Source organism: Petaurus breviceps, unplaced genomic scaffold, assembly GCF_028583685.1.
Source record: "Petaurus breviceps papuanus isolate PSGF00001 unplaced genomic scaffold, PetGlider_PUasm1.0 175, whole genome shotgun sequence".
In the NCBI taxonomy this organism is placed as follows: Eukaryota; Metazoa; Chordata; class Mammalia; order Diprotodontia; family Petauridae; genus Petaurus; species Petaurus breviceps.
In genome coordinates, this window is record NW_027185764.1 from 50,729,578 (window position 1) to 50,751,142 (window position 21,565).

General features: G+C 37.8%; 1 protein-coding gene across 1 annotated transcript in view; it reads right to left on the reverse strand.

Annotated features, from left to right (window-relative positions):
- LOC138159126 (carnitine O-palmitoyltransferase 2, mitochondrial-like) overlaps positions 1-20,886 on the reverse strand; it is a 37,223-nt gene extending 16,337 nt beyond the window's left edge. Inside the window, exons 1-4 of the mRNA XM_069085416.1 lie at positions 20,638-20,886; positions 19,419-19,499; positions 17,469-17,575; positions 8,872-10,173 (exon numbers count right to left, since the gene is read on the reverse strand). Of these exons, the coding sequence (XP_068941517.1) occupies positions 8,872-10,173; positions 17,469-17,575; positions 19,419-19,499; positions 20,638-20,861 (1,714 nt within the window). The 5' untranslated portion in view covers positions 20,862-20,886. The remainder of the gene's footprint in view (positions 1-8,871; positions 10,174-17,468; positions 17,576-19,418; positions 19,500-20,637) is intronic.
- Between the last annotated feature and the right edge of the window lie 679 nt (positions 20,887-21,565).

Sequence of the window (21,565 nt, forward strand, 5' to 3'; positions counted from 1 at the left end):
TCGAATTTGAACTCAGGTCCTCCTGACTTCAGGGCCGGTGCTCTATTCACTGTGCCACCTAACCTCCTCAAAGGAGTTGCCCAGGGTTTCACAGTTAGCTAGTAAGGGTGTGACAGGGCCAAATTTGCGTCTTTCTTTTTTTTTTGGAGGGCAATTGGGGTTAAGTAACTTGCCCAAGGTCACAGGGCTAGTTTTTTTATGTGTGTGTTAAGCGTCTGAGACCGGATTTGAACTCAGGTCCTCCTGACTCCAGGGCAGGTGCTCTATTCACTGTGCCACCTAGCCACCCCCAAACATGTGTTATTAAAAAAGATTCAGATTAAATGATCAGGAAGAGGATAAATATCTAGCAAGTAAGACCAATGGATGAGTCATTCAAAAGGAGAAAGAAACAATGTAGTCCTTCTGAAGCTGTAGGAGCAAAGAGACCCAAGTAAGAAGGAGTAGTCAAGTATCAAAAACTGTGGAGAACTCAAAGATGGGGATTAAGACCAACTGATTTGGCAAAACATGCCATAGTCATTGATCTCAGGATCTCAGTCCAATAGGAGACACAGAACAAGTATACAAGTAATTACAAAACAAGGAGAATGTAATTAGTGCAAAGGACTATGTAACAAGTATGAGGAGTTTGGAAATGCTTAACTGAGAAGGTGGAACATAAAAACCAAATACATTTTATTTTAACAGTAAGCAAAAAGGGAGTTATTGAAAGGGCCTTTAATTTACAATATGATTCATTGAAATTTTCACTAAATTTTGCCTTTGCCTCTCAGTAGCTTCCTTCAGTTTATAATATTTCCTCTGTGTTTTACTGTCCTTTAAAGACTGCCTTGTCCTTGCCAACACCTTATTAGTGTTTGACTGTGCAGATGTTTTTCTATACTCTTTTCATTATCTGGCAGGTTTTTTTGGCTCCTCTGTAGCACCATTCACTCTCTTAAAATGGACTCTGTACAGAATACAAAAAATATTCTGAGAGGGGGGAAAAAGACAAATATAGAGTGACCTAAATCTTAAGCTATCATATTGACACTTAATTCTTTCACTGTGTTTTTCCAGATCAACCTTGCAAGGTGGATGTTTATACACACTTTCAAAGATCTGTTTCTCTCAGGCTTTATTCTCATCTCTTGGTACATTATTCATTAAGTTCTGTTTTTTCTTTATGATGATATGATAGATTATTTATTTTCTTCATCATTCCTTACTGTGCCAGTTAATAATTTTATCAACTTTTGTATGCTTTATAAAAAGCAAACATTAAAGAAAGTCTTTCCCTCTTCCTTGTATTTTAACGTTAACCAAAAGAATGAGGCCTCTTGAGATGAAATCTCTGATTACTCAGAAAAGTGACCTAAATATCTACACAGGAAAAGACAATTGAATGAAAATGTCTATTGTCCAGACTATAAACTGTAAGTAAATGGCTAATTCATTGAACCGGTATCTATCTATGATAGACAATGCAGCTAGATAAGGAGATAGGTCCAGAATTCAATAGGAGAAAGGAATGGTGCTAGAGTGTTATTCTATAAATTGTGCAGTCCTCTTAATAAGTCACTGAACACAAAACCACATTTTTTCAATACCAATGTTCTCCCAGTGATCTAGTGATTTTGCATGCTTGTGAATCTTAGAACACCAATTTCCAAATAAGTTGAAGGTGGCCCAGAGAGCAATTGAAAGTTGATGGATGAAGTAGTTGTATACAATGAAGTATACACCAACAATGAAATGACAGATATATTATCCAATAAATATAGAAGATACTTTGGTCACATATGGATAACCCAAATACTACACTGGTTCCCATGAAATGTTAAAAGACTTTGAGAAAGACCTCTAGAATCTTCACTGGAGAATCTATGGGAGAACATAGATATAAATAATTCTGTAAATCTGCATCAATCAGTAAGCATTAATTAAACATCTACTGTGTGCCAGATACTGTACTAAGCAGTAGGAATATAAATACAAAAGTGAAAGTCCTTGCTCTTCAGGAACTTACATACCATTATAGAAGACTACTTTATATATCTGTACACACATGCAATAATTACAAGGTAATGAAGGAAATGAAGGATTCCAAGTGGCAGGATACAAATACAAAAGTGAAAATTCTTGCTCGTGAAGAGCTTAAATTTTATCAGGTGAGAGAGTATATACATACAGGAATGGTCAGAAAGTCATTTTGGCTGTGCATAATGTGTGGCATAATGCTTTTTATGGATGGAAAGACAAGATGGGGGCAGATTGTGATGAAAGGCTATAAAGGAGAGATAAAGTAATAGAGACCCAATTGAGTCTAAGTAAAGTGGGGAAAGGACTAGATTTGAATTTAGGAAAATCACTTCAACAACTTTTTGGAGGATGGATTCAGATGTGGGAAAGACTAGAAGAAAAAAGCCTAATAGTCCAGGTAGGAAGCAAAGAGGGCCTGAATCAGAATGGTGGCCATGTGGGTAGAGAGAAGAGGTTAGATTCAAGAGATATTATAGAGGCAGAAATGATAAAATTCGGAAAAGTATTAGCTATCAGGGGCAAGTTTGAGGAATTGAGGATGATACTGAACTTGCATAATTTTGTTCATGATGAGTTTGCAATGCCTCCATTTTTAGTATGAAGCTTCCATATGGGACTACAGCTCAACAGACTACAGCTGGATGTACATTATTAGATGCATCCTTATAGACATAATTAAACACATGTGAGTTGATGAGAATTAAGAAAATAAAAGGAAGAAGGCCCAGAACAGGCCTTGTGGAACATATATCATTAGGGGGTGTGATGATGATTCAATAAATGAGGAGTGGCCAGACATATAGGAGGAAAATAAAGAGAGGAGGACAAGGTCAACAATGTCAAATGCTGCAGAGGACAAAAAGGATAAGGACTGAGAAAATTGCACTGGATATGGAAATTAAAAAATCCTTGGTGACTTTGGAAAACTGGTTTTACTGAATGACGAAAGGGAATGTCATAATTTATTGAGTGCTTATTATGAGGCAGGCACTGTACTAAATGCTTTACACACATCTCATTTGAAGAAGTTAGAAGAGAGATTACAGATGGATGAGAAATGAGAAAGCAGAGACCATGAAACTGGACAGCTTTTACTAGGAATTTGGATGAGAATGGGAGGAGAGGACAATAGTTTGAAGGAATAATAGGGTCTAGCAATAGTTTTTTAAAGATGAGAAAGGGGCCTGAGTCAAGATTGCAGATTAGGGGCATTCAGCTTAACTCTCTCAGCATTCTCCTCCAAACAACTTTAAAATACTACTTCAAATCCAATTTTGGAAGGGCAGAGTCAACAAAAGATTAGGATGACACATTTTTCTGGTCTAAGGAAACTCAGGAAGTTGGCAGAAGTCTGTGACACCTGGGTGGAGGCCTATCTGGAAAACACACACACACACAAAATCAATGGCAAGAGTGACTCCAACAGCTGTAGGAGCTCTCAGACCAGAAATGGTAAGGCTGTCAGACTGTCAGAAAGAGATTATAGAGAAGGACCTTTTGCTGGAATTGGGTACAGCTGGCATCGATTGGCAATTCTACTCTCCACATGTAGTTCTGGGTCACCTTTCCAGGGCAGAGAGGGGCACTGGTGGTCAATCAAAAGGAAACAGGGATCCTGGTTACAATTCCAAAGCAAAGAGGAATGCTAGTAACTGTGGCTGCACAGGACCAGGGGTCCTTCCTTGGTAAAGACCAGAGAACAGATCCAGATAGCAGTGACCATACCTCTCCCAGGATCCCACCACCCTGGAAGAATCAAAAACTTGCAAACTCCCAAAACCAATGCTGAGAACAGTAGCAGGAAAAAGACTGAAGATTGAGACAATGCCTACTCACCCCAAGGTGAGAAGAGCCCAACTTTAGCATAAAGGTTCAAAGTCAAGAAATAAGCTGGAAAAATGAGCAAACAGCAAAAACAGAAACTGACCATAAAAAGCTACTACAGTGACAGAGAAAAGACAAGACATAAACTCAGAAGACAACAACAATGTGAAAACAGCTACCCCAAAAAGCCTCAAAGAAAAATGATAATTGTACCCAAACCCAATAAGAATTTCTAAAAGAATTAAAGAGATAAGAATAGTACAAGAAAAAATTTTGAAAAAAAAATGAGAATGATGTAAAATATATAAGAAAAGAAAATTAACAGTTTGGTAAAAGAGGAACAAAAAAAATACTGAAGAAAATAACTTTAAATAACAAAACTGGCCAAAAGGTAAAAAGAGGCAGAAAAATCCACCTAAGAGAAGAACTCCTTAAAAAGCAGAATTGACCAAACAGAAAAGGAGGTACAAAATATCACCAAAGAAAATAATTCCTTGAACAATTTGGAACTATGCCCAAAGGGCTATAAAACTGTGCATACCCTTTGACCCAGCAATATCACTTTTAGGTCTGTATCCCAAAGAGATCATAAAAATGGGAAAAGGAACCACATATACAAAAACATTTATAGCAGCTCTTTTTGTGGTGACCAAGAATTGGAAATTAAGGAGATGCCCATCAATTGGAGAATGGCTGAACAAGTTGTAGTATATGAATGTAACAGAATACTATTATTCCATAATAAAGGACAAACAGATGGATTTCAGAAAAACCTGAAAAAACTTGTATGAATTGATGCTAAGTGAGCAGAACCAAGAAAACATTGTACACAGTATCAGCTACATTATACACAGTAACATTATACAATGACCAATGTTGGGAGACTTAGTTTTTTTTCAGCAATGCAATGACCTAAGACAATTCCAAAAGACTCATGATGGAAAATGCTATTTACATCCAGAGAAAACACTATGGAATCTGAATGCAAGATTGAAGTATACTATTTTTCTTTCTTGTGGTTTTTTCCTTTGGTTATAATTCTTCTTTACAATATGACTAATGTAAAAATATGTTTAGTATGATTGTATAACTATGGCTTATATTAGACTGCATGCTATCTTGGGGAGGGGGAGAGGAAGGAAAAAATTTAAAACTCAAAATCTTATAAAAGTGAATGTTGAAAACTAAAAGTAAAATAAATATTTAAAAAATAAGTCCTTAAAAATTAGAATTGGGCAACTGTAAGCTAAGGACTCCATGAGACATGAAGAAACAACAAAACAAATTTAAAAGCTAGGTGTCACAGGGCTCCAGCCCTGGAGTCAGGAGGACCTGAGTTCAAATACAGCCTCAGACACTTGACACACTAGCTGTGTGGCCTATGACAAGTCATTTAACCCCAATTGCCTTGCTTTCCTCCCTCAAAAAAAAAAAAGAATAAAAAAGGGAGAAAATGTGAAACATCTCATAAGATAAACTAAATAACCTGGAAAAGAGATCCAAAAGAAATAATGGACTATTGGAAAACCATGATAAGATAAAGAGCCTAAATACCATATTTCAAGAAATTATCAAAGAAAATGCCCAATATCTTACATCTAGAGGGTGAAAGACATTGACAGAATCCACCTTCTAAAAAAGAACCCAAAATGAAAACTACAGAAATATTATAGTGGCATTCCAGAGCTCCCATATCAAAGAGAAAATACTCCAAGCATCCAGTTCAAATATCATGGAAACAGTCAGGATCACACAAGATTTAACAACTTCAAGATTAAAGGAGAAAAGGGTTTACAATATGATATTCTGGAAGGCAAAGGAGTTAGAATTACAACCCAAAATCACCTACCCAGTAAAACTGAGTGTAATCCTTCAAAAGGAAAAATAGATGTTTAATGAAATAGAAGACTTTCAAGCATTCTTGATAAAAAGACCAGAGCTGAATAGAAAATTTGACAAACACAAGACTCAACATAAAAATGTAAAAAATAAAAACATAAAAAGGTAAATGTGAAAGAACAATCAAGGGACTTAGAATATTTAAATTGTTTATATCACTATATGGGAAGATGGTGTTTATAACTCCTAAGAACTTTATTGTTATTAGGGGTCTACACAGAGAAAGTATGAGTCAATTATGTTGCAATGATCTGCCAAAAAAGGGGGGGAGTTAGAAAGAAGGATGCAATGAGAGAAGGGAGAAGGGAAGAGTAGAATGGGGGAAATTTTCTCACATTAAAAAAAAGACATAGGAAGAGCTTTTACAATGGAGGAGAAAATGGGGAGGGTAGGAGTGGGGGGAAGGTGAGAGTGGGGGGGAGGGAAATACTTCAATCTCACTCTCTTCAGAATTGGTTCAAAGACAGTATATATACACTCAGTTGTGTATAGAAATGTAACTTTCCTTCTCAGTGGGTATAGGGTGGCGAGAATTTGGAACTTAGAATTCTAAAGGAATGTTGAAATTAATCTTTAAAAATATGAGAGAGACTTAGGCAATGATAGGCAGTAGTGAGGAGCATTTGATTAGGAAGTGATGTAAGAATAAAGAGAAGGGATGATTGTGAGGGCAATCTGGTGGAGCCAGGAGAGGAAATGATTAAGGGTACATATGGAGGGTTTAGCCTTGGAGTAAAGGAGGGAATGAGGGATGAGGGTTTTGAGATGCAGAAAAGGGAAGAGGGAGCTCACAGTGAATGACTTATCTTTTTGGTGAAGTATGAAGGATAGTTCTTAGCTATGAGGTTTTGAGGAAACTGGTGCAAAAGACTTGAGGAAGATGGACATTTTAAATAGTCACTGTGGAGAGTGCAACAGGGAATCAATTAGGGAAGAATAAAAGTATTGCCTTGCTAAAGTGAGGGCTCATTTGAGATTAGATACCATAAATTTGTAATGCAGCTAATCAACATAGTAGGGATTTTTCCAGTTTCACTTCTATTACCTGAGTGGAAATAGAGGAGATGAGTAGTGGGAATAATCCAGAGTTGGTGATAGGAAAGGCATGAGTGATAATATGAAAAAGAAAACAAGTGACTCAAGAGTAAAGGATCATGTTGAGTCAAATCAGTTAACTAAAGTCTGGGAAGTGAAGTCAGCAGGGTCAATGCCAGCAAAAAGAATGAGGAATACATGTACTGAAGGTCACAGTAAGGATGTAGAATAGGGTTAGGAAGAGTGGGACACAGGGAGATAAGAATGATAAGATGCTATGAAAAATGAGTTTTGGACCATGGAAGTAGAACAATGACAAGACTTTCTGTATTATTAACAAATACTTTAAATTTGAAGTCATAGTACGTCCTCAAACTAAACAAGATGGTGACCATATACCTATTCTATTCTTCCCAAATCCATTTTTTTCCTAATTGTTTGAATGCCAGCAGAAAAAAAAAACCCCAAACTATTTGTCCACTTCTTCTTTCCTCCTATCCTACTCATAACAAGCCCTGCAGTGAAAATCAACATATAGTTCAGAGGTTCAGATAATTTTTACTTAAAACTTTGATCATATGCCTTGAGTAATAGTATCTGGTCACTGAGTTTTCTGAAATGGGTCAAATCACTGTCATGCTCAAGAGCTCCAGCTGGTCATACAAGAAGTAAAACATATAGCGCAGACTGATTACTCATGTAGAGTTTGAAGATGTACCCCAAATCACCAGGAAAATTCTCAATCACCCCATGGATCTGGCTAGAATGCTGTAACTTGTCTGTTTTTTGTCTTGGGAAGTCTTCAGTTATGGTACAACTCTTTGGGGACCAGCAAGGATAAGGCTTTTCTGAGTGGTGACAGATCTGTTAATTTTCAAAAGACCTACTACATAAAAAGCAACAAAACCCCCAAAACAAACCCCCCAAAAGTCCCCCACTTCCTTCCCCATAACAATCTATCTGATACTTATACCTACCTTTATATCCTTCCTTTGTCTTATACTCCTGGAACAAATTTTTTCTTTTACTTTCTCCAAATCCCTCATTACATTCAATCTTAAAAGTCTGAACTCCAAACATAAACAGGACAGTAAACTTCTAGACTAGTCTAAGATTTGTATAGGGCTCTGTTTCATGATGTATTTCCCTTCACATAAATCTTGTAGTTTACATTTTTTCAATGACTTTTTTGAGTAAAATTAAGCTATCTTATTGTTAGTTTTTAAAATTACACTTGAAACAATGGTTAAATAAGCATGCTTATATATTCTTTAATTTTTTAGTTCTCAGAAGTTCAAGGTATAAGGTGTAAATATTATTTCTTGTGTTTTACAGATGAGAAAACATCACATGGAAGTTAAATAACTTGGCTAGTCATAGAGCTACTGTGAAATGGATCAAATTGCTGACATGTTCAAGAGTTCCAGCTGGTTATCCAGAAAGTAAAACACGTAGCATGAACTTATCACTTCTACAGAATTTGAAGATGCACCTAAAAATACCAGGAAAATCCTCAGTCTGTTCATGGATCTGGCTAGAATCCTGTATCTTATCCATATGCTTTGTATCAGGAATCCTTCATTTATAGTATATCACCACATTGGGAATAAATATCCCAAACTATTTTGGGCATCTAGATTTTCTAAATTTAGTGTTCTAACTTCAAGGAGAAAGTACTGGCACATTTTTCTTATTAAGCTAGAGTAATGGAAAGAGCGATAGGCTTCATATTAAGAAACCTGGGCTTGTGTCTGGGCTCTTGTATTTACTAGTCATGTAACCATGGACAAGCATCTATGATTTTGAACTTTGATTTCTTCAACTATAAAATGGAGATAATAATACTTACACTTTCTACACACTGGATTGCCACAAATAAAGTGCTTTATAAATATTAAATTCCATATAAATTTTAGGTTTCTTTTTGTAAGAACAATAGAATACATTAAAATTTCACCCTGAATCAATAATATAAAAAACATTCTAATGAACATAGTACACAAAGTTTTAAGAAATTACTAATTTGGGGCTACTAAAAAACATTAACAAAGGTCTGTTCTAATTCTGAATATTACAACGTGAACTAACCTAGTGCAGCTTCCATCTGTAAAAACTTGTGGTATTTTGAAGAGCTATCAATAAGTTTTCTTAGCTCTTGCGCACTGTATTTTTTCCGGTCTCTGATAAATGCCTGAGCACATCGTTTTGTGTAAACTGTTGCAGATCTAATAGTTTCTGTGCGACCATGTTTAAAGCCAGCAGTACTACATGATTCATATGTAGGAACCATTTTCCCAAAGTGACGATAAGCAGCAACCTGAAATGCAAGTTGAAATATAGCATCTGGACTCATCCTTTCTTGAATTACATATTGTTTCCCAAACTTTCTGAACTCAAATGGTTTCACTGTCATTTTATGCCTCAGTTTGTCAAATTTTTGACGTGCAACAGTCACAGCTGACTGAATTGATTCATTCAAATGAAAATGCAGCTTTTCTACATTTGTAGGACATAATACAGTAGCAGTACTTCTTGGCACAACTGCAGGATGCTTTGTGCTGTCTGCATATACATCATTAATAAAACGGAGAATTGCAACTCCATCTCCCCAAGAATGTTCAAAATTTATCCCTGCACTCCCATCAACAGTGATAATTAAGCTGAAAGATTTGTCAAACCAGCGATTATACCCATATCCATGAAGCATACAGTGTGAGAGGTGTGAACTGTCCTGTATTCTAAAACTATCTAAACACAAGCAAAATATTGCACTATCAATTTTGTACACGCTTTCTTCATTGCCAGCTTGCAGAAGTTGTTCTCTTACTGCTGCCCAGGTATCTCTGTCTTCAGTGGTTAGGTAGCCCAGAGGATACTCAGCTATTGTTTCCCCATCCTGTAAAATATTAATTAAATGTGCTTGTATTTCATATGGATGTAGAATATTTCCAATAGGATCCAGTATGTCAAATACATAAAAATGTCCATTTCTCATCACCAGCAAATGGCGTGCACTATGATCTGAAAACAGTTCATCTTTACCTTGTTTAGGAACTCTGGAACTGTTAAACAGATGAACATACTGTGACATATCTAAAGGATAAGCTTCTGCAAAATAAGCTCCATACCAAGACATTGAAGTTGGGAGAAGGCTGAGAAACCTTTTAAAGGCCTTGCTTTTGCTCCATTGGGGGTTGACATAATAAATGTCTGGCTCTAAGATAAGACTCCTCAGAGAGTTAAGAAATTTTATTGCTGATACAGTCAGATTTGTTGCTCTCACAAGTTGGTTATTATACGATTCTTGTGGATCTCGTTTAAGTGAGATGAAAGGATTAAAGTTTAAAACAATAGGGTCTCTTGAAGAAAGATACATATCAAGCCATGGACCTGTAAAAACAAAAAATAAAACCAGACAAATAAAAATGAAATAGTTTTTTATAAGACAGCGTAAATGTTATAGATATGGTATATTTACATAAAGCAACTATTATGTCAAAGAAAAATTCAGTTCCAGTAAGCTCATATTTATATGGCATTAATGGGGAAGCAGGAATTATCCAAAAATAATAAAAAGAATGTAGTTATGTAGTGCTTTAAAATTTACAAAGTACTTTACATACGTTACTTTATTTGAGCCTTCCAAAAAAGTTCTAAAGAAGGTAGTGCAAACGCTGCCATTTTACAAACAAGGAAAATGAGACTTACAGAAGATAAAGAGGGACAAAAGGTCACACAACTAATAATAGCAGAACTGGGACTTGAATCCATGTCTTCCCAGTTTCGAGGTCAACTCTCTATATCACAATGTCTATCATTCTCTCTCTAACATGCTTCTAATTTTGTCAGTAGGGAAATCATATTACCAACTTTATAAAAATCATGTTTAGACAAAATAAATAGGCCTTTCCTATGAAATAAATTGAATTCTACTCACTCACTGGAAACAAGAAGGATAGTAGGCAGTCAAAGAAATAAATCAATATTTATATTCTGAAAACATTATTTATTTACCAGATACTCTGATAAAAATCCTTGGTAGCAGTTAAATACTGAATTAGGAAATTTCAATAGAAGTTTTTGGCTTCTGTGGGCAAAGCCAAGATAGCGGAGTAAAAGCAGGGACTTGCTTGAGCTCTCCCCCAAACCCCTTTAAATACCTGTTAAAAATTACTCTAAACAAATTCTAGAGCAGCAGAACCCACAAAATAGCAGAGTGAAACAAATTTCCAGACCAAGACAACCTGGAAGGTCAACAAAAAAGGTCTGTTGCACCAGGTTAGGAGAGGAGCATAGTCAGTGTGGGTCGTGCTGGCACAGACCGGCCCATAGCAAAGCTGGAGCAGACCTCAGGAGACTGAATCACTGGTAGCTGTGACAGTCTCCAGACTTGTCAACCCACAAACACCAAAGACAACTTAGAAGGTCAGCAGGAAACGTCTGTAGGAGCTGGGTGAGAGAAGAATGTGGTCAGGCCCCAGCCCCAGGGTGGTGGGGGTGGTGGCAGTGGTTGCAGCAGCAGCAGCAGCTGCTTCTGGAGCTCAAGGACCACAGATAGTGGTAGAATCAAGCAACTGATGAGAGGGTGATTGCAGGTATCTCTTTGCTGGCACTGAGGTAGGATTCTCTTGCTTTGCCCATGCTTGAATCTGGGTTGTAGTCCTGGGGCAAGTAGGAGTGCTGGCAAGGCACAGCTTGTGGCAGCAGTGGAGAGGGAATCTTCCTCACAATTCCAAGGCAGAAAAAAGTGTTTTTGGTCACTCACAGGCCAGGAGAGGAGTAAACAACTCTCCTTTGATCATACCACCTTGGAAGAACTGAAAATTTACAGGTCCCTAGAAGTATCTCTGAAAACAGCTGCATCATATCCCTGAAGCTTGGAACAGTACACCCTCCTCACTGGAAGCAGAGCCCTACCTTAACAAAAAGTTAAATAGTCAAGTAGTTGGCTGGGAAAATGACCAAACAGTGGAAAAAAAATCAAACTATAGAATCTTACTTCGGTGACAAAAAAGATCAAAACCTACAACCAGAAGACAACAAAGTCAAAGCTCCTACATCCAAAGCCTCTCAGAAAAATATAAATTGATGTCAGGCCATGGAAGAGCTCAAAAAGGATTTTGAAAATCAAGTAAGAGAAGTGGAGGAAAAACTTGGAAGAGAAATGAGAATGATGCGAGAAAATCATGAAAAAATAAGTCAACAGCTTGCTAAAGGAGACCCCCCAAAATATGAAAGAAAATAACACCCTAAAAATAGACTAACCCAAATAGCAAAAGAGAGGAGAAGAATGCCTTAAAAAGCAGAATTGGTCAAATGGAAAAGGAAGATCAAAAGCTCAATGAAGAAAAATAATTCCTTAAAAATTAGAAAGGACCAAATGGAAACTAATGGCTCCATGAGAAATCAAGAAATTATAAAACAAAACCAAAAGAATGAAAAAATAGAAGACAATGTAAAATAACTCACTGGAAATACAATTGACCTAGAAAACAGATCTAGGGGAGATAATTTAAAAATTAATGGACTACTTGAAAGCCATGATAAAAAAAGAGCCTGGGGCAGCTAGGTGGTATAGTGAATACAGCACCAGCCTTAAAGTCAAGGGGACCTGAGTTCAAATCTGGCCTCCAACACTTGACACTTAACTAGCTGTGTGACGTTGGGCAAGTCACTTAACCCCAAATGCCTTGCCTTCCCTCCTCCAAAAACAAAAAAAAAGAAGAGCCTGGACATAATTTTCCAAGTAATTATCAAGGAAAACTGCCCTGCTATTCTAGAACCATAGGATAAAATAGAAATTGAGGGAGTCCACCGATCACCTCCTGAAAGAGATCCCAGAAGTAAAACTCCTAGGAATATTGTAGCCAAATTCCAGAGTTCTTAGGTTAAGGAGAAAATATTGCAAGCATCCAGAAAGAAACAATTCAAGTATTGTGGAAACACAATCAGGATAACACAAGATCTAGCAGCTTCTACATTAAGGGATCAGATAGCTTGGAATATGATATTCTGGAGGTCAAAGGAACTAGGATTAAAACCAAGAATCACCCAGCAAAACTAGTATAATGCTTCAGGGGAGAAAATATATATTCAATGAAACAGAGGACTTTCAAGCATTCTTTTTTTTTATGGGGGTTCTTTGAAGGGGGAAGGGAAGGCATTTGGGGTTAAGTGACTTGCCCACGGTCACACAGCTAGTTAAGTGTCAAGTGGCTGAGGCCAGATTTGAACTCAGGTCCTACTGAATCTAGGGTCAGTTCTCTATTCACTGTGCCACCTAGCTACTCCCTTTTCAAGCATTCTTAATGAAAAGCCCAGAGCTGAATAGAAAATTTGACTTTCATATACAAAACTCAAGAGAAGCATGAAAAGGTAAACAGGAAAGAGAAATCATAAGTTACTTATTTAAGCTGAACTATTTACATTCCTACGTAGAAAGATTTTTGTAACTCATGAGACCTTTCTCAGTATTAGGGTAGTTGGAGGGAATATATGTATGTGTATACATACATACACACATACATACATGTGTATGCATATATGTATATATGTATATGTGTGTACATATGTATGTGTGTGTATGTCTAGACAGAGGGTACAGGGTGAGTTGAATATGAAGGGATGATATCTAAAATAATAGGTGAGAGAGAAATGTAATTGGAGAGGGAGAAAGGAGAGGTAGAATGGGGTAAATTATCTCATTTAAAAGAGGCAAGGAAAAGTTTTTACAGTAGAGGTGAAGAGGGGGAAGGTGAGAAGGAATGAGTGAAACTTACTCTCATCAGATTTGACTTAAGGAGGGAATAACAAAAACACTCAATTGGGTATGGAACTCTCTTACCCTACAGGAAAGTAGGGGGGAAGGGGATAAAAGAGGGCAGATTGGGGGAGGGGGTAATCAGAAGTAAATACCTTTGAGGGGCAGGTCAAAAGAATAGAATAAATTGGGGGTGGGATAGGATGGAAGGAAATATATAGTCTTTTACAACATGACTATCATGTTTTTTGTATCACTACACATGTAGAACCTATATCCAATTGCTTGCCTTCTAAAGGAGGATGGATGGGGAGGAAGGAAGAGAATTTGGAACTCAAAGATTTAAAAGGAATGTTAAAAATTGTTTTTACACTCAACTGGGAAATAAGGTATATAGGCAATATGGTAAGGAAAACTATCTTGCCCTACAGGAAAATATAAGGGAAGGGGATGATGGGGGGGGGGTGACAGAAGGGAGAGCAGACTGGGAGAAGGGGAGAGAATAATCAGAATACACCCTAACTTGAGGTGGGGGGGTGGGAAGAGATGGGTAGAAAATCTAGAACTCAAATTCTTGTGAAAGTGAATGCTGAAAACTAAAGATAAATAAATTAAATTTTAAAAGTTTTTGGCTTCTGTTAAGCCAGAATTTATAGGATGTGAAAAACACTTATTTGTACCATTTAGATATGTAAATCTGGAGTCCTTCATAATTAATTATTTACATGAATTTGAAATTGCCTTAAATATATACAAAGTAGACTAATCTATAAAAGACATGTCATTTCATTGGTATGAGTACTTCCCTCCATTAACACAAAGTGAAACCCCTCTCTGAGAATTAACATTGTTTTCATTTTCTTGAGGCCCATAAGCCTCTCTGGACTAATCAAGGCTGGTCCTAAAACAACAGACAGGCCTCATTCTACAACCTCTAAATGAAGTCTTTCTAGCATGACAGGACCTTGAGTGCTTATACTCTGCACAAGCAGCCTTTGAAAACCCAAGGTCACTTCCATACCAAGATAAGGGATTGGAATAAGACTTTTAATGAAGAACTAATAGGTAAACATCAAACTCATTTGTACTTGGAGAAAATAAAATTAACATAAAATATCACCCTCTGCAGTGGCTAGATGGTGCAGTGAATAGAGCACTGGCCCTGGAGTCAGGAGGACCTGAGTTCAAATCCAACCTCAGACACTTGACACACTTACTAGCCGTGTGACCTTAGGCAAGCCAACCCCAATTGCCCTGCCCTTCCCCCTCCAAAAAGCAAAAAATAAAAAACATATATATATATATCATCCTCTACCAAAGTCCTACTCTGAGCCCTCATCATGACACAAAGGTGACTCTAGAACACAAAGCAGCACTAACAGAGAATAAGTTCTGGCCAATATCAAGCTGTTTTGATATAGGAACCTAATACTGTGTTTGCTATGCAAAAAACAGCCTGGCTATGAAATTCAGAGAGAAAGATCATTTGTAGAAGATTGACCACCAGGAGACTAATTTTTTTAGTCACAGTAGTTCATGAATATTGTCTCCTAAGGCACAATAAGGTTACAATTTGCGTCAGTGGAGCAACGACCTTTCACTGATGAAATTATAGCTCTTTTGAAGTATAAAATGTCACTATTAAACATTTATTGTGCACCTATTAAATGATAGAGTATCAGGTAGACAAAGTAGAAACTAATTTCACAAGTATGTGACATTTGTGTCAATCTGTAAAATTTTTTTTTAAATCAGTATTATTAGATATAATGAAAAGAACATTGAATTTGGCAGTATGGGATTATAGATATCAATTTGGGAAAAACCTTAGATCTTGACAGAGCATGGGACTTGGAGTCAGGAAGACCCAAGTTCAAACCATTCTTCATACACTTGCCTATGTGACCCTGAGCAACATGCTTAGCCTTTCTGTAACTCAATTTCCTCTTCTGTAAAATGTTGGAAGCAATGGCCTCTAAGGTCCTTTCCAGTCCTAAGGGATCTATGCTCCTATGATACTGCTAATTCCTTCATTATACATATGAGAAACCTAGGCCCAGATTGCTGAAGTGACTTGCTCAGGTCATACAAGCAGAAAATAGAGGAGCTGGGATTGTAACTAAAGCTGCTAGCTACAAATCTATCACTTTTTTCCCTATGCCACAAAAGCCTCATGTTCACAGGATCTGGGTTTGAATCTTGACTCTGCCATGAACTTTCTCTGTGAATTTGGGTAAACCATTTTTATCTTTCTTAGGCTCAGTTTTCTCATTTGTAAATTTAGATTTAATTCAACAAATATTTATTGGACTAGATGACTTCTAAGGTCAGACAAATAAACATTTATTAAATACTTATTATAGCCAGGCACATGCTAGACATAGACAAAAGTAAAACAACACTTATTCTTTTGGGGGAGACAGCATGCACATATTTAAGTATTTATAAAAATGTATACAAAATAAATATAAAATAATTTTGGCAAATAATGCACCAATAGTTAGGAAGATTAGGAAGGGCCTCATCAGGAACTAGTATATAAATAAGCTCAGCTTTGAAGGAAACTAGGGACTCTCGGGCAGAAGTGAGAAAGGGCGGCATTTTAAGTTTAGGGAACAGTATGTGCTTTATGATGAGGAGACTAATGCTCATGTGCAAGGAAGAAGCCCAATTAGGCCAGACCCCAGAGTATGAATGGGAGTTACATATAAATATGGAAAGAATGGCTGAAAACAGGTTGTGAATGGCTTTAAATGTCCATGGAGCTTATATTTAAACTTAGAGGCAAAAGGGAGCTACTGGAGTTTTTTTGAGTCAGACTTTGTACATTAGGAATGTCACACTGGCAGCTGTGGGGAGAGGGGAGAAGAAGGGAGGCTTGAGGCAGGGAGACCAATTAGGTGTCACCTGTACTGGTCCAGGTACATATAAGGGCTTGAACTAGAAAGGCAGTCATGTGAGTGGAGGGAGGGGAAAGAATGAGAAAGAATGGATAAGATGTTGTAGAGGTAGAATCAAGAAGTCTTGGCAACAAATTTAATAAAAGGGTAGAGGAAGAGGGAGGAGTTAAGAGTGATTTGGAGGTTGCAAACCAAAGTGACTGAAAAGACAGAGAACTCTTGAGAGAAACAGGTCCCTTCCAGTTCTAAGTTCCATGAAATTTTTTAATGACTTTATTATTGAATAATGAACTGCATAATCTAGAACAAAATCCTAATTTTAACCAATGGGGGTTTCAAGAATCAACACCTAAAAATAATCACACCAATTTTTTTTTCTCCCTCAGTAATGAATTAGCTTATATCAATAGTTCAACTTTGCTTCCAAAAGTTTACTTTTTACCTAATTAAGATTTGTTAAAAATCAAGTCCCTTGATCTTGGGACAGATTTCCACCTCAGCATACATTTAATAATTTCTGTTATTACTTATCTATTTCCAAATCAACTGTGTTACAAATATGTGTCTAGTAGTAGATAAAATCATCAAGCAGAGATGTATATAACTCAAAGGAGTATAAAGAAAAAAGAGCCTAGGACAGAACTTGGGGAATGTCTACATTTTAGGACAAATAAAAGGAGGTAGATGTAGAAAGAAGAAAACCAAAAGAACACAATGCAAGTATCTCATTGTAAAAATATGTATCTTCCAGATAAATAATTACAAAGAATATGATGTATAATTGTAACAGAAATAAATTAAGGAAGTAATAAAATAAATCATCTAAGTGGGGGAAGGGGGAGGGAAAGGAAACTCCATTCCCCTTTTTTTTTTTTAGAGTTCTCATTCCAGCAATAAGCTAGTTAACATAGAGGTTTCCAGAAGTATCTAGAAGTAAACCACCACAGACAACAGAGTTTAAAAATTAAAGTATGTTAAAAATAAAATGTCTAACATTTAAAAAAAAAAAGGATAAGCAAGCAAACCTGTTATGTAGCTTGTATGAAAGTTCTTTTTATCAAGCTCAATGAGATTTCTGTGTAACTCTTTTCCAACTCCATTTTTAAAAGCCATTGCAAGTTTTTCAGTATTTCTAGTTTGTAAAAGAAAAAGTTTTAGTAGCACAAAAAACCTTTAAACTTTCATGGAAAAACTTCAAAAACTAACTCTATCTACTCAGCATATATTATCTCAACAACCACATTTGCACTTTTGGAATTTCCATTTCTTTAAACTCTCTTTTGATTCAAAATCTAATAAAAATTCTCATGTGGCTTTTGATTTTTTATCTCAGACCTAAAGACTCAGATGAAAGGTAACAAAAATATCTTAACTTTAAGAGCTTACTAGAAATCATATAAAGGGATAGTTAGATAATAGCCTTAAAATATCTCCAACTGCTAAAAAGAAATTCTAGCACAACACCCTCTTTGTCACTACCACACATAATTTTATCTAGTTCCTATAGCTGTCCCTGAGTCAGGTTTTATTTAATTAATTTTTGAACAATCTTGTTCCCCTAAATCGTTATATTCTCTACAGGAATTGCTTGCCTCAGAAATTAATTAAAAAAAAATTCACTAAATTAGTAGCCAAGAAACCTGGAATCTAAATACTACTTCTGCCACTGATCAACTATGTAATCTTTGGCAATACCTCTTTCTCATCCATAAAATGAGATAGTTTAATTTGACAGTCTCTTTTACCTCTAAATACTTTTTTTTTAAGCAATTGGGGTTAAGTAACTTGCCCAAGGTTACACGGGCAGTTTGTGTGTGTGTGTGTGTGTGGGTGTTAAGTCTCTGAGGACAGAATTGATCTGGGTCCTCCTGACTCCCGGCTGGTGCTCTTACTCACTGTGCCACGTAGCCGCCCCACCAAAATATTTTTTTTATTTTTTCCTACCTCTAAATTCTGATTCCCTAACACTGGCTTGAGGAAGATAGATACCTTGTGATTATGTGAGCATTTTTACTGATAAGTTAAAGGGCACAAACATATTCAGCTCTTATTTTGTCTTAACTGTATAAGTGGACTTTTAATTTTAATTTTCTCTTGAAGCAATTAAATGTCCGTAAAGCCAATTTCTTTTTCTGTGCAGCCTAAGTAGATGTTCAGCCTAAGTAGATAGCAGGGCTCAAATACCAAGGTCACCAAAGCATCACTGGAGACCTGTTTCTTTTTGTTGTCAATGGAGCTTTCTCCTTAGCATATATTCAAATTTCTCAAGGTCAGAATTTTTTTTGTGTGAATCTCTGCTTAATGGCTAGAACAATACATTAAAGTCAGAGGGCATACAACTTCGAATTGAAGATCACAATGATTAATTCAGCTCTATAATATCCCACCTCACATTAAAAGAGAAGGAATATGGAAGATGATGTTTCATTTGCAGCCATGAATGGAGCAGAAAAGGATGGGGAAAAACAGCATGCAGGTTATCTAGGAATTACTGATTGAAATTCAAAGAAGGAAGGGACAGGGGCAAGGGATAGTCAACTCCTGTTCTAAGAGTCAATTCTAGCATCTTGCTACACAGTTCTAATTTTCCAAGCCCTGTGTGTCTAACATTAGAAAGAAATTCTTTAGACTGGAAGGAAAATTGGCAGGGTAGACAGAAATAAAATTAAGTTATTCTTGGAAAATTGTCAACAAAGGTTATCATAATGAATATGTGAAAGCAATTTAAATAAAAGTATTATATGAAGATGAGTCAGGCTTTGTTTCTGAACCGTAGCTAGATAGTTTCTTTCATGAATGCTTTAACTCAGACTTGGGGGTAAATGTTCCATTACATCACACCAAGAAAAATATGGATAGAAAAGATTTATGTTTATTTGCTTTGAACTTGATTTCAGACTTTTAAGAACTTGTAAATAATTTATAAATTTATCATTAATGTGGGAAACCTTTCTATCACATTTCAGGGGTCCAACCTGTATTCACTTTCTCCCAGTAGAGGTTTCTGTGCAGCCATGTATCGCTTGATGGAATCCTCCAAATCTGGAATTGGTAATCTGGAATTGTGTGATTTTTAAGAAAGCAAATTAAGTATGTTTAGGTACTGGGACAGAATTTTATGTCTGTAAATTCATAACTGGGGGGAAAAAACCTTCGAATTCAGATTTCACTCCATATTCAGCTATGTATTGCTACACTATCAAGTCAAGTATAACTGTTCAGCAAGGAAACTAATTTTCACATGGTGACATGGAAACATATTCATTACTTATAATCAGACTTTCTATTACCTATCAATGCATATAACATTGAGATTAGAGAAAGGATTTGAATCCAACTAGTCAGCAAGTATTAATCTATAAATCTTGCCACCTAGGCAGATAAAGCATAGGAGTAATCAACAATTAGAAAGTATAGTTCATATTGAGATGGAACAATGAAATGGGAAAACAGTGATTCATTAAAAGATACAGAAATAATGTTGGTAAGAAAAGGTATGATAAAGGTTTAAAGTTTTTCCCAAGTCTTTTTTTTGGGGTGGGGGGGATAGAAATATGAGAATGATGATCCCCAGCATCTGAAATGCTGAAAAAATTCAATGAAGACCATCCAAAGGTTCTATTTGTCATGCTAGTGTATTTGCGATGTTTTGGGGGTGTACTTTTCAATATTAATAAATGTATTTCCCTAGATTATGAATAAAAACTACCAAAATATATAAAATATGTGTGTATGTATACACACATAAATCTATGCCTAAGCCTAATTTTGGCAGTCTTACTGAATTGCTGAGATATTTTTTTTAAAGTCGTCAGTCCCACTTTGGGGGGCAAATCTTGCCCCGCACACACAGTCCCCAGGCTGCACCCCCCTCACTTAAAGCCTTTCCTACTCAGTAGGAATTTAAATGAAAACTCCCTGTGTTCTTCCAAGTGGGTTTATTCTGCCTCCGTCCCTAAAATCCTCGGGTCTGGCTTTGGCCGGCGGCCCCGTTCCTTCCTTTGCTCTTGCAGCCTCCACTTCGCTTCCTGCCGCCCCGTCGGAGGTTACGCTAGCAGGCTGCTCGGCCTCCCATCCGCGGGTCCGGCCGCCCGTCCGTCTGTCCGCGGGTCAGTGGCGGCCCCTCCGCCAGGCTGGCCAGCTCTTGGGCTCGCGACGTCGGCGTCCCGTCCCTCATGGGGGCCGGGGGCTCACCTGGGCAGGCTCTGCTGGAAGTGCAGCGTGGGGATGATGCTGCGGTGCACGAAGTGATGGTCCAGGTCCCAGGTGGAGGACACGAGCCCGTGGTCCGTGGAGCGCCAGTACTCACGTGCTGCGCCCGCCCCGGCCCCCGCCCTGGCCAGCGACCACACCCTCCCCCAGCCCTCGGGCTGCCGGAGCCGCCAGCACCGTGCCCCCAGGCCTTTCAAACGGAGCATCCCGCGGCTGCGCCGGCGGCCCAAGGCCCCCACCTCGGAAGGGGTGGGCCCCAAAGCCGAGGGATGGACACAGGCTCCCCGGAGGCCGCACCGGGACACGCCGCTGCTGGCCTGACGGTTGGACCACCCGAGTCCCGCCTCTCCTCGGTAGGGGGGCCGCGCGGGCTCCGCGGCGCGTGCTTGGGCCGCGCAGGCGCGCTTGGGCCGGGCAGAGGTGTTGGGAGGGCGAGGGGAAGGGTTAGGGAGGGGGAGAGAGAGCGGGGTGGAGGGGGCGCCTGGGGGCGGCTGCGTCTGTAGGTGGGGTGCGTATATATGCACGCTCATAGCGTGTGGGGGGATATGTGGGGCAGAGTGTGCACAAGGGATGCTAGCTGTATAGGGTCCAGGTGATCTTGTGGGGGGGGGCACACTATACATAAGGGTAATTATCTTTTTAGGATCCAGGTGACCTTTCAGAAACCCAGAAAAGTGACATACACTTAGAATTTTTAAAAAGTGTGTGTGTGTGTGCGTGTGCTTGCCTGTGTGTGTGGAGTAAGAACATGAGAAGCTGTGGGAAGGCCACATCCCTCTAGCTCACAGTCTAATAACCGAGAGCAGCTGGGAAGTTTCAGCCACTAGAATTTTTTTTAATTTACCTTTAAATATTTCAAGCTGAGCATTGTTACAAATATATTAAAAATATTTTCTTTTTTACAATTCCT